This window comes from Lepus europaeus, chromosome 2 (genome assembly GCF_033115175.1).
Source record: "Lepus europaeus isolate LE1 chromosome 2, mLepTim1.pri, whole genome shotgun sequence".
In the NCBI taxonomy this organism is placed as follows: domain Eukaryota; kingdom Metazoa; phylum Chordata; class Mammalia; order Lagomorpha; family Leporidae; genus Lepus; species Lepus europaeus.
The window spans coordinates 140139861-140153783 of record NC_084828.1 but is presented as its reverse complement, the minus strand read 5'-3'; the positions used below and the strand labels follow the sequence as shown (position 1 = coordinate 140153783).

General features: G+C 45.6%; 1 protein-coding gene across 2 annotated transcripts; it reads left to right on the top strand.

Moving 5' to 3' along the window:
* Positions 1-307: 307 nt before the first annotated feature.
* Positions 308-8235, top strand: RNF7 (ring finger protein 7). Of its 2 annotated transcripts, none has more exons than XM_062213919.1 (3): positions 308-543; positions 5438-5485; positions 7275-7331. In XM_062213919.1, exons 1-3 carry the CDS (start codon positions 376-378, stop codon positions 7329-7331), a joined length of 273 nt encoding a protein of 90 aa, XP_062069903.1. In that variant the 5' UTR covers positions 308-375. The 2 variants fall into 2 exon arrangements, with proteins under 2 accessions (XP_062069903.1, XP_062069894.1); XM_062213910.1 differs by having other exon boundaries at positions 315-550; positions 7275-8235.
* The last annotated feature ends 5688 nt before the right edge of the window (positions 8236-13923 follow it).

Here is a 13923-nt window from a genome sequence, read left to right as displayed (position 1 = left end):
TAGGGGACAGGCAAATGAATAAATTAACGGGATAATTTCCTAGCTAAGGCCGAAAGCAGGCAGGGCACGCATCCCCGCGCGGGGCGCCGGCCCAACACCAGCGCGCAGCGGCCGCACCACCTCGACGGGCGACCCGCAGGCCCCGCCCAGCGGCCCCGGCGCGGCGAGGGGCGGGGGCCGTAGTCCCGCCCCCGGCGCCGGCGTGCGGCGACGTCACTGACAGCGCCAGCCAATCGCGGCTGCCCTAGCCGAGACAGTGCGGTGACCCGCGGCCTGCGGGCGGCGCTGTGGGCCCGCCGGACGGCCCCACCGAGCCGCCATAGTTGCCCGCCTCCCGCGACCTAACGTCTTCGCCGCCGGCTCCGCGCCGCCGCCATGGCCGACGTGGAAGACGGCGAGGAGACCTGCGCCCTGTCCTCTCACTCCGGGAGCACAGGCTCCAAGTCGGGGGGCGACAAAATGTTCTCTCTCAAGAAGTGGAACGCGGTGGCCATGTGGAGCTGGGACGTGGAGTGCGATACGTGCGCCATCTGCAGGGTCCAAGTGATGGGTGAGTTACTCGCGAGGCCGGGGCTGCGGTGCGGCCTCCGCGGGCTCGGCCCGGGGGAGGGGATGGGCCGGGCGGCTGCGCCGGAACCCTCGGCTGGCCCCGCGGGCCCACGCCCCCGCCTTAGGCCGCCCGGGCTGCGGTCGCCGCCGGCGCCTTGGTGTCGTCCCAAGGCGCCCAGCGCCGGGGAGAGAACGGACAGTAGGCAGGCGATGACACAGGGTGGTTTCAGGCGCTGAGGGAGGTGCTCCGGGGAGAGAAGTAGGGTGATTTGATGGGAGCTGGGGCTCCACTCGTCCGGTGTAGCCCGCCGGGGCCCCGCGAGCTGACCGCAGAGGGGCCGGGGGCAAAGGCCGCGGTGGCGCGGAGGCCCGGTCACCCGCCCCGGGGGCCCCGGAGGCCCCGACACCCGCCCCGGGGGCCCCGTCACTGGCCCGGAGGCCCCGTCACCCGCCCCGGGGGCCCCGGAGGCCCGGTCACCCGCCCCGGAGGCCCCGTCACTGGCCCGGAGGCCCGGTCACCCGCCCCGGAGGCCCCGTCACCCGCCCCGGAGGCCCCGGAGGCCCGGTCACCCGCCCCGGAGGCCCGGTCACTCGCCCCGGAGGCCCCGTCACCTGCCCCGGAGGCCCCCGTCACCCGCCCCGGAGGCCCCGTCACCCGCCCCGGAGGCCCGGTCACTCGCCCCGGTGATGCTCCGCGGCGGTCGGGGCGCAGGAACGAAAATCTTGGTCCTGCCCCGCAGGGCAGCGCACAGCCATTGCCTTTCCTGCTGCTGCGGTTGCGCTGCTGGCTTTTCGATCCGGATCGATCTAAGGTGTCCCGGTGGCGCTCGCTGGGCCTGGGAGGGGGCACCCTGTGGCTAAGGAGCAAGTGTCCGTCCTCCGAGTTGGAGAATGTGGTCCCTTAACTCCCCTCTCCATCCCAGGACGTCGTTTGCTGGAGAAGACGCTGCCTTGGGGGAGAACTTCCTTTTCCAAAGACGTCTTCTGTCCATAACATTTTGAAATCCAACATCCGGACGAAGTGAAATATTTTGGAGCAGCTTAGTCTCCTTTATGTTTTGCATGGTTTCTGTTTTAAGATCTCGGGCCACCTTGAAAAACAAGCCCTCCTTAAATACAAGTTATGTTTTTAAATAGTGCATTTGAAATTACTGTGAGAGCATTTTAAGTAGTGTTTTTACTTGAGGGTTAGTTGAAGAAAACTGAGGTCTCTATAGTTTGAAAACTTTGTGGTTTGCCCTAAAAAAAAAAAAAAAAGTGAGAGAATTGGAAAAAAACAACTTAGAGAATTGCTATCTCTTTTTGAGGGGCGAGAGTGAAATCTACCAGAGTCAAAAGATTTCTCAGTGTATGCTGTCTTTTGTCTTTTATTCACAAGGGCTTGTTTCATAGAGGGTTTACAACAGTATGATTCAAATATTTTTAGGCTTTTATTTCTGAAAGACCCCGATTTTAGACAGGATCCACTTATTTTGCATACTAGGTTTTAGAAGTATCTAATGTATTTGCCTGTAATACAGTTAATACCCTCCCACACACACACACCTCAGTTAGGAACTAAAATCATAATTTTCAGTTGGGAGGCATTTTGTTTACTGTTGACCAAGGATACCTGATCTTTTATTCTTTTGCTGGACAAGCTTTACACAAAGATTGTACCCCCTAAACTTTCTTGAGTCTAAAGGAAAATAAGCTTCCTTTTCATTCCTTCTTAGCTTATAAAAAATGTTCCCAAAGGGTCTTTAAGGATTTTTTTTTTAAAGATCTCAGACCACCTGTTAGCTATTTTCTCCCCAAAGAGGAAAATTGTTTAAACAATAAATGGAAAAGAAAGCTTGCAACAGACTTTACTGGGATATTGAAAGTTGGTCAAAGCATGGGCTATCAGTGACTCAGATTCATCATTAACTTTCTAATTATCACAAATATTCTGCTACTCCAGGTTTAAAGTTGAATATTTACAACCGCCATACTTGGAGATCAGAAACATATTCTGGACCTTTGTGTTTTGTTTTTATGAGATGTTAACATTCAGTTAGTGGTCATGTGATAGTAGAAATAATTTTTCCCCTAGTCTCCTAGTTCTTTCTCTAGCAGCATTTTTTTTTAATAGATTTATGTATTTATTTGCAAGGCAGAGAGCTACAGAGAGAAGTCTTCCATCTGCTGATTCATTCCCCTAATGGCTACAGTGGTCAGATCTTAGCCAATCTGAAGCCAGGAGCGTCCTCTGGGTCTCTCACACAGATGCAGGGGCCTAGGGAGTTGGGTCATCTTCTGTGGCTTTCCCAGGCCATAGCAGAGAGCCCAAACCCCATTTTAAAAGGTATTACTGTTATTGTGCTTAGGAATGGACTGTTTTAGATACTAGGAACATCATTTAACTTTTTCTATTTTTTATCTGAAACCTTAGGGATCTGTATAGATTTGGGTCTGTTTTTGGATAAATGAATCTAAAAGCTATGAGCATAATTCAGAGATTTCTAGATTCTGAGATGACAGCCTATTTAGTGGGGCCAATTTTGAGGCATAGCAGGTTAAACCTCCACCTGTGACAGTTGTTCCACTTCCAATCCAGCTCCCTGCTAATGTGCCTGGGAAACAACAGAGGATGGCCCAGATGCTTGGGCCCATGCACCTTCGTGGGACACCTTGAAGAAGCTCCTGGCTTCAGCCTGGCCCAGCGTTGGCTGTCGCAGCCATTTGGGGAGTGAGCCAGGGCAGGAAGATCTCTCCCTCTCTCTGTGTAACTCTGCCTTTCAAAAATCTTTATTTGAAAAAAAAAAAAATTCCATTTAGTTCCATTTCCTTACCATTTATCTCCCACACCTAAATGATTGTTATGCTTTTTGTGCCAAGATTTGCCTCTTGGCCTGTTCTGATAGGAGGAACGCCCTCTTGGTTTCCACTGCCTTCGGTTCATCCTGAAGGGAGCAGATGGCACAGTGAGCAAGTACGGAGGCAGAAGAGGAGAGGCTTGCTGGGTAGAGCCAGGTTAAAGTCACAGTAACCCCGCAGCAGTATATGTTACCTTAGATGGACATTGCACATGACCTTATTTTCCTAATTTATAAAAGGCTGTGGGTTTCCAACCCTAATCTTGAAATGCAGCAATTGCCCAGAGCTAGGCAAGTACAGGGCACAAAGCTTCACTGTTACATCACCGTCCTGGTGATCCTTGGGTGTTTGTCTCCCTCTCCATCTGCCAGTGAGCTCCTTGGGACCCAGCCTTGGTCATTTTGTGTCCCCAGTGCATAAGTCCTTGCAAAGAACAGATGCTCGGTGACGGAAACTGAAGCAAGCCTCAAGAGGCAGGGGTGGTTGTGATGCCCGCTGAAGAGGCCAGGGTGGTGCTGTTTCGTAAGGCTGAGAGCCTGGGGAGAGGAGCAGATACACGCCTGCGCCTGATCCACTGTAAGGAGAGAAGCAGGCTTCAGCTTCACCGTGTTTCTATTTTTACAGAAGCATTTCTCTCCTAGTTATGGATTTTTCCTGTTGGTTTGAACTTCCTTTCACCCATTTTTGATTCATTTTCCATTTCAGTGATCCCTGAAATATCTTGTATTACCTCCTCCATCAAGAAAAGAATACTACAGATTGAATTTTGAAAACCTCTGATACACCTTTTTGTTCCCATTCATAGCATTTACTCCCAAGTAATTTATTAAGATAGTTCACTAGGTAGATGCTTTGTGCTGATTTATCTGTAAAGGGAGCATTTTCTTGGGGAAAGAAAAAACATATTTAGGGATAGCTAATTTTTACTTTAGCCATAAAATTCTCCCAGGTGTGTATCTCTCCAGTTAATGTATAAATGCCTCATGGTCGCACTCCCTCTTTCACAAGTGAGGGAATTGGGGCTCCTAGAGGTTCCTCACTAGTCCAGCGCCATGAACTAGTAAATGCAGGGAAGTGGGAGTAGACATCTGCCACCAGAGCCACTGCTTCCCCTCTGTGCCTCGCTGCCTCTCCACCAGGCCTGTTTGGGAGACCAGCAGTAGGGACCTATTGGAAGCAGCGCTCAGGCATCGTTGAAGAAAGTGAAGAAATTCTTTTTATGACTCATTCAAGGAAGGCTTCAGTGTTGATAGTATGGATGACTCAAAATATTTATTTATGAAAGAATCAGATGTTCTGAATTTAATTTTTATATAGTTTATACAGCGGCATAGTTCAAAAATTTAGAAGTTATACGATGAAAATTTGCCTATGACATCCCCTCCCAGTAATTTTTATTGTTGATTTTTTTCTTCGAGATTTTCCAAAAGTTCATGGAAAATGGAATTAAAACTAAGTATAGGGACCAGTGTTGTGGTGCAGTGGGTTAAGCCACCACCTGCAACACTGGCATCCCATAGTGTGGGTTCAAGCCCTGGCAACTCCACATGCAATCTAGCTCCTGCTAATGCCCCTGGGAAAGCAGCAGAAGATGGCCCAAGTACTTGGGGCCTCTGCTGCCTGTATGGAGACCTGATGGAGTCCCAGGCTCCTGGCTTCTGCTGGCTTGGCCCTTTCAATGACGGCTATTTGGGGAGTGAGCTAGCAGAATGAAGATTTCTATCCCTCTCCAACTGCCTTTCAAATACATCTTTAAAAAAAAAAAAAAAAGTTTATTTTGGCACAAAAAACCTTTACTCATGTATAATTTCAAAATCTGCATTTTTCATGGACATTTTTGGATTTCAAAAATGTTTTGCACCAAAATAAACTTATCTTTTAATGCATAGTGCCTTGTGTTTTATTGCTGTTTAAATAGTTACCTACAGATGAGAAATTAATAGTATAATTCTTCTATTTCCAGCTCTAACCCATAGGGCTCTGACTTTGTAGTATCTGGATTGTAAAAATTGCATTCTGAGAATGAGAATTGCTGTTTGTTTACTTTTAGATGCCTGTCTTAGATGTCAAGCGGAAAACAAACAAGAAGATTGCGTTGGTATGTTGTAATTTCCAGCTCTTGCTTTTTCAACTAAAGGTTTTCCCTCAGTAGGGATATTTGAATTTGTAGATTAAGATTGACTTTATCAGTACACAAAAATGAACTGTAGAAAATTATGCACTATTAACATAAAATGTGTTGGTTCTCAAAAGTCCTAAATGGAATGAATCTGCAAGTCCTGTTACTGCTATATATAAAAAAAAATTTGTTAAACCCCATTTGAGGGGAAGGCATTTGAAGTAGTAGATGAAACCCTCTTGGCACCCACATCTCACATCAGAGTGGCTGGGTTCAAATCCTGCCTCTGCTCCTGCTTCTAGTTTCCTTCTAATGTGCACCCTGGGGGGGCAGCAAGCAGGTGATGGCCAGAATAGTTGCGTCTTTGCCTCTCATTTGGGAGACCTGGACCTGGACTGAGTTCCCAGCTTTGGCCTAGCCCAATTCTGGCCTTTGGCACGCATTTGGAGAGTAAACCAGTGCATAGGAGATCTCTTTCTGTCTCTGTCTTTCAAATAAATTTTTTTTTTTTTTTTTTTGAAGAAAACCTCTTTTGAATTTTGGCTGTGTTATGGATTGACTTGGGTTCTAGTAAAGCATTATATTTTTTAGGAATCTTATTGTATTTAACTCTTCAGCCAAAGTAGAAAAAGCTCTATCTTAATTTTTTTTAGACTGTGGTTGGTTTGTTGAAGTCTATTAATATTTCATTATAGTCTGAGACTGCAAACATTGTCCTAAGCTACATGTTGTAAGCAATTCCAAGATTGATTTATTTTTCTTTTTATTTGGAAGGCAGAAAGGTCTTCCATCTGCTGGTTCACTTCCCAAATGCCCACAGCAGCTAGGGCTGAGCCAGACCAAAGTCAGGAATACAGAACTCAATCCAGGCTCCATGTGGGTGGCAAAGACCTAAGTATTTGAGCCATCACTGCCGCCTTCCAGCACGCACATTAGCAGGAAGCTGGATCAAGAACAGAGCTGGGAGTAACCCAGGCACTGCAGCATGGGATGCAGGTCTCCCAGGTGACAGCTTAACTTCTGCACCAAGCAACCACCCCAGTTCCAGGGATTTTATGTCCTACCTCTCCCCTCCCCTCGCCTCCCTTCCCCTCTCGCTCTTTCAAATAAAGAAATAAATCTTTGGCGGGAGGGGGATACTAGTTTGGGAATTGTGAGGGGGAGGCCACTTTTTGAAGCCGAGAGGCTTTCTCTGCAGCCAGCCTCTTGGAAACATTCATTCCGTTTGTCACAGAAGGAACCGCACTGCATATGGATGACTTCACACAGTCCTCAACTTCTAGAAAACAGTTTACTGGGCACATAGCTGTTAGCGTTCAGAAGCATGTCATCTGCTGATAATAGCCTGTAATAGGCCTTGGCAAATAAAAAATCAGTATTTTTTTTAATAAAATAAAGCCTAGAAGATCTCTAAGGTCAAACGTGACTAAGAAGGTCTGGGATCTAAAGAAGGTTCAAGTCTTTTAATTTCCTAACTTCAAAAAGAGCATGCGACACTGTGTAGGAACTGAGGGTTGTCACGTCATCCACAGATTCTAAAGTAGGGCTGGAAAAGCCCCCCAGACATGGTGTCTTATCTCTTTTCTTAACTGCAGCTTATACATGTAAGGTCTTGTTTGTTTTTTAGATGGGAAAAAGCTATTTTGACCAGTTAACCATCATTTTTTCAGGATTATGAACCATAGCTATTCATAATAGAAAATAAACTATAATTTTGAGCTTAGTCATTTCAACTGAAACATGTGATGTGAACTGTTCTTTCTTCCAGTGGTGTGGGGAGAGTGCAACCATTCCTTCCATAACTGCTGCATGTCCCTGTGGGTGAAGCAGAACAATCGCTGCCCGCTGTGCCAGCAGGACTGGGTGGTGCAGAGAATCGGCAAGTGAGCGCGCCCAGGCCTTCCCGGTGCCCTCGTGTGGAGCCCTGCTGGATCTCTCCCAAGTGCCCTATGAGGCTGCAGCACAGCAGGGTCTAACTCTCCACCTAGGAGGCGGTGGGGCTGTGGGCCTGCAGGACTCACCAGAGGCCTGGGTTAGCATTTTGTCAGTTTTATGTTCAGAAATTCTTGACAGTTAATATAATTTATTAAAGATGGTCTTTCCTACCTCTGTGGTGTGTGTCGTGCACACTGTTTAGAAGTGCTATTAAAGAGCAGAGAACGCCAGCCGAATGACCTTTATAACTTACCTGTTGACATACAACAGGCAGTGGAGGCAGTCCATTCGGAGGAGAGCTTTTTTGCATGCCTTTTATTGATCGGTTTTCAAAAAGAAAATGTAACAAATAAAATGCAGTTTAAAACCTAGCTCTTATCCCTAATTTGTTCCTGGTTTTTTTTGTGATGGAAAGAAGGGAGATAGTCTGAAATCTTTTCTTATTTCATAAAGTAAAAATTCTAAGTTTGGACCAGTGAACGGGATAAATAAAATTTGAACCTTTGGTTGGCTGTTAAGTCATCATTCTCCATCTTTGACTCATCAAGAAAACCTAGATAAGCACTTTCCTCACCATTCAACCATCAAGTGGTGAAAGGATTTTTTTTTTGTTGTTTGTTTTTTGTTTTAATTTTTAGAAGTATTTTCTAGTTTTTTGGTCAGATGATGTTTTAATTTAACTGTGTTTTAGGTAAAGTGTTTATGAGGGGGCAATGTTTACCAATGTAGCATTGGATCAAAAAAGTTTATTTTATTGCCTAATGTTTCAATAAATGGTTTATTCTGGTATCTTATTTGAATTGTCATTTTTTAAAATTTTATATACAACCTTAAACTTGATGTTAATAAACTAATTTAGTGAAGACTCATTCTGTTTGAAAAAGTTCTTATTGCACTCTTGGCAATAAAATGTAAAGCTTATTACTAGAAACATGTAAGTGCAAGAAAATATTGAAATGTTATCATACTCATTCACAATCAGGGAGATCATTTTTATACCAAATTATAGATCACAAGTTCAATTTGAATTCTTTTTCAGTAGAGCTTCTAACATGAACTTAAAAGACAAAGCCTTGAAATCTTAACTACTTCTTCAGCATCAGAACATGCCATTCTGAATCTTTTTTTTTTTTTTTTTTTTTTTTTTTTTTTTTTTTGACAGGCAGAGTGGATAGTGAGAGAGAGACAGAGAGAAAGGTCTTCCTTTTTGCCGTTGGTTCACCCTCCAATGGCCGCTGCGGCCAGCGCATCGCACTGATCCGAAGCCAGGAGCCAGGTGCTTCTCCTGGTCTCCCATGGGGTGCAGGGCCCAAGCACTTGGGCCATCCTCCACTGCCCTCCCGGGCCATAGCAGAGAGCTGGCCTGGAAGAGGGGCAACCGGGATAGAATCCGGCGCCCCTCGGAGGTGGAGGATTAGCCTGTTAAGCCACGGCGCCGGCCTCTTTTTTTTTTTTTTTTTTTTTTTTTTAAGATTTATTTATTTGAAAGTTACAGGGAAAGACAGAGAGAGGTCTTACATCCTTAAAGATTGAGAACGGTGGGGCTGGTGCCGTGGCATAGCAGGTAAAGCTGCCACCGCCTGCGGCACTGGCATCCCATATGGGCGCCAGTTCAAGTCCCAGCTGTAAGTTTTTGCACAGTTGCCTTTTAGCTACTGAAAGGATCAGGTACATATAAATATGGCCATTTGTGTTTTTCATTGTTCAGTGAACTATTTTAATAGCTTTTTACTTGACCTTTTAACAAGGCCAGGTCTATAAAATGTGAACCAAACCTTTGGCATTGCAATGAAGAGGGAAGCAGCAGGAGTGTCAGGATGCTGCCAAGGGTGTGACAGTAGGTAAATTAAATCTGGAAGATGGTGGAAATAAATGGATTTTGCACCCAGCACAGCCACAATCTCACCACCTAACAAAGCTCTGTTTATATTACACATCAGCGTCCGAGGAGGGACGGGGACAAAGTGGCACTGTGATCCTCCCTGCCCTGGGACCGGGACAGAATCAGCTTGTCCACAGAGCCATCTGAAAATGCAGACAAACTGTCCGTCGTCAGAGAGGACGTACTGTGACACTTAAGGATAGGTCCCAGTGCACAAGTTCAGCAGCCAGCAGTGTTCCTTTCCATTCAATGGATGTTAACTATTGTCTTAGTGTATTGCAGATAAACACTAGTCATCTTTACCTGTTTTCTATTTGTGCCAGTTGCATTCTTGTATTATAGCTGACATTTAAGTCAGTTATAATATATATGTAAAATATATTATATAATACATATTAGTCCCATTGCTTCCTTTTTTATAAAAAAAAATGGCCCCTTTAATACCCTGAAGTGAAATTATGTAAATACTTTTCTTACACACATATAGTATATATGTAGTAGTTAAAGTAATTTATAATTCAGCTGTGTTAGAGTATGTGAATGCTTGGGCATACTTTCACCAGAACAGAGTGCAGTAGGCTGACACGAAGTGTGTGTGTGCCTGCAGTCACAGGTGGATGGCAGCAATGGAGGCTGATGTGAAACATGAGGGGACTGGCCACTGACGTCACAACTCTTTTCCTCCCAAAATGGTGCACCGTGCTTAGCAAAGTTCTGAACAAAACAGTATACAGTCTTTTGAGTTATGTTAATTGCACATTTGGGAACTCAGTTTTAAAAGTTCAGAAACAGGTGTCTATAGTAGAAATTAGATTCTAGGCTCACATTACAGATTTTTCTGGTAAATGATTGGACCTGAGGAGTCACACAGCATGCTGGTCTGTTTCGTCAGGTGGGGCTGTCCTGTATCTTAAGACACTCCCCTCCCCTGGTCGCCTGCCACTAAACACCACAGTGCCCTGAATCTGTGCCATCTCAAAGCAGCTCCCATCCCAGAGCACCCCTTTTGGAGGTTGACTTGGCTCCCTAGGAGCACTGAGCTCAGTGCTTGTAAGCCTAACTTACTTAGGAGGCCTAAGAGTTCTGGTCTTTCAGGGACTGCCATCCTAAACAAGCTCATGGAGCCACATCTTGCTGGTCAGTGTGTCCCTCATAGGTGTGAACAACTCACTGAAGTGGCACTCAATATCCAGTACACATGTGGTGGGGGCATGTCCACTCAGCAAAGGCCTTTAGACCTAAAGAATAAACTTAAAATTGTTTTAATTGAAGCTGATGCAAAAACCTTTAGGATCACAAAACAAAAAATTGTCAAGTGTTTCCCTAGAAGTTAAAAAAATACACTTGGATAAATACACTTGGATACAAGGACACTTGAAGTACAGATTTTCAGTGTTAAGCTATTTTACACTGAACGTTTGGGTGCTGTAACAAAACGCCTAAGAAGTGTTTGGAAGGTCATCTTTCATCTTACTGCATTTCTGCTGTGGTTAGGCTCTGTTCCACAGAACAGTCTGGCAGGGAGAGCGTTTTCTCTACACCTTGATCCTGTTCTTAGTGGCTGAGGGCTGGGACTGCACAGTAGGGTGCCTGGGTGTGGTTCCCTGCTCACCCTTTACTGGTGTGTCTGAGGACCTCCCCTGGCCTCAGCTTTCCCTTCTGCAGTGTGGACAACAACGCCTCACTAGATTGTTTGGAGGATTGAAGACTAAATGCGCAGAGCACTGTCCAGCACATGGTGATTATTTCATGTTAGCCAGTTTTGGGAGCTCTTGAGGTCAAAGTGTTACTTTGCTGTGTTTTGGGGAGTAAAGCACTTCTCACTTCCCAAGGAAAAGACCTTTAAAGAAGCTAATTGTGAGCACATTTTGATTACTCATCACAGCTAGGAAGGATTACGAGACTACAATGCTTTGCCTGTGACGTTTTTGTTCTAATTGTTCAGTATAGATGCTGTCCAGAGAAGAGTTTGTAAATGAATGTTGAGCTCCCGTTTTAGGTTTTTCATCTTGATAGAAATATGGCGTTGGAATCCTACAAATGTGAACATAGAAGTATATGTTTTGGGGGTCGGTACTCTGGCGTAGCAGGTAAAGCCACTGCCTGCAGTGCTGGCATCCCGTGTGGGCACTGGTTCGAGTCCTGGCTGCTCCACTTCCAATCCAGCTCTTTGCTATGGCCTGGGAAAGCAGCAGAAGATGGCCCAAGTCCTTGGGCCTCTGCACCCGCATGGGAGACCAGGAAGAAGTTTCTGGCTCCTGGCTTCGGATTGGCGCAGCTCTGGCCATTGTGGCCAACTGGGGAGTGAACCAGTGAATGAAAGACCTCTCTCTCTCTCTGCCTCTCCTTCTCTCTGTAACTCTGACTTTTAAGTATATGTTTGATCACTTGATTTAGGGGACATCCATATGGTTAAGAAAATCGACCTCAGGACCAGTGCTGTAGCATAGCGGGTTAAGCTGCCGGCTGCAACACCATATGGGTGCCAGTTTGAGTCCTGGCTGCTGCACTTCCAATCCAGCTTCCTGCTGAGCGGCTGGGAAAGCTGTACCCACATGGGAGACCTGGAAGAAGCTCCTGGCTCCTGGCTTCAGCTGTTAAGGCCATTTGGGGAGTGAACCAGCAGGTGGAAGACCTCTCTCTTTGCCTCTCCTTCACTCTCTGTAACTCTGCTTTTCAGATCTATGTGTCTCTCCTTTCAAGTAAATAAATACATTTTTAAAGATAAATAAATAAATCTTAAAGAAAATTGACCTCTTTCCTACAACACTTTAATTTCCATTTTGATAGGCTTTCAGAGCATGGGTAAGCTTCCCAATTAACCTGCTTCTCTTTATTTATTTTTTCTTTGACTAAGAAAAATATATTTACAGCAAATAAAATGTAAGAGCTAGACAACACAGCACATTTCCCCCAGCAGATAGAATCTGTAGGGTTTTTTTGTTTTGTTTTCTGGACCTTACTGATTTCCTAGAAAGATTATGATTACAGACAGCAAAGAGGAACTTGGGGTGGGGTGAAGAGTATTAATGAATTTTCCTGCTTTTTCTTTTCTTGCAAAAGGGAACTACCTAATATTTAGAGTTGCAAGTGAAATCTTGGGGAGGTTTATCAAGAATCTTCCAAGTTGTTTTTCTAGCACAGTCTTTGAGATGGGATCAGCAGCCTTCCCATCTGACTCTGCAGGTCAGATGCAGGTCAGGCTGCAGGTGCAACACAGAGGTCAGTGGGCTCCATTTGTGCGCTGGACTGGGTGATGGGGCAGGGCTCCTGGTGTACAATCTCCCTTTCAGGACTAAGGAAGCTTTAGCAGAGACGCACACATTATAAACTTGGGAATCCTAGCTGAAAAGCTTCTGTGCAGCAAGACTTTTGTGCTAAGTTTCTTGAAGTTTCTTCAGTTATTAAAACTTCTCGGGAAGATGTGGTTACATTGATTATTCTGATTAACGCCAATTATGAGTTACCTGGGTATTTTTCCCCAGAAACCTTTTATTTAAGGATTCAAGCGTCATGAACTTCATTAATACAACTTTAGGAATATAGTGATTCTTTCCACCCACACTCCCACCCCTCTTCCTCCTTCCTCTCCTGTTCCCATTCATATGTTTTACCAACCTTCTCTTGTCTCTGTACCTAATACACCCGAGTCAGTGGTTGGAACAGAATCTGTTCCCTGGGTTAGTTATAGCATGGTAGTAGCAGAAAGGAAGCAAGAATACAATTTTGGAGTCAGCCCAGCTTGGACTCTTCTTCTATCATGATCATGTGATCTTTTATAAAACCCTTAATATTTCCTCAGCTAAAGTGGGCACAGAAATGCTGTCTAACCCAGCACTGTTACAAAAACAAAATCAGTTAATGCGTGCTTACCTGAAACAGTCAGCCCTCAGTGACTGTGAGACACGATTCAAGATCACGGTTGCCACTCCCTGTCTCTGCCTTAAGTCTACAGTAGCCTGGAAGGTGTCTTGTTGCAGTAAGAATTACTGTGTCTGCATACAGCCACAACCTTTGAAGAAATCGCCTCTGAGAGTGGTTTTTAATCTTGTGTTTGAGCCGCCCCCAGCACAATGCCACCAGCAACAAGGGCCTGTCCCACAGTGGTTTCTAAAGAAGCGTTTGTGTAGCAAACAGATCAGGGATGAGGGTTGGGAAACAGGACCCATTAGGGTCAGCAACTCTTGAGCACAAGCGAAATGTTCCTTGGCGTCTGCATTTGTGCTAACCCCCAAGGAGAGGTGTACCTCCTATGTAAATTCACTGGGACCTGAACTCCCGCGGAGATTCTGGGACTTTTCATTGTAAGTTAACCGCTGCCATGCTAACTCCAGCTCTGCTTTTTCTGTTTTTACAAAAAATGATACATTTCAGATATTTATAACAAGTCCTTTACTGCCATTCTACCATATGTGAGGCTTTGCCATAATGGCAGTGTTTTAAGAAAATACGTCCATCTTCAGAGACCGCAGGGTCCCAGGGAAGAGTAGCACTATTAAGCCTCCTGAGCGTGCTCCGGGAAGCACAGGGCGGCCAGCTCATTCCCGAGCACCGCATTCAGTAGGAGGCTTCAAGACCTGGTATGCATGTGGAGTAGGAA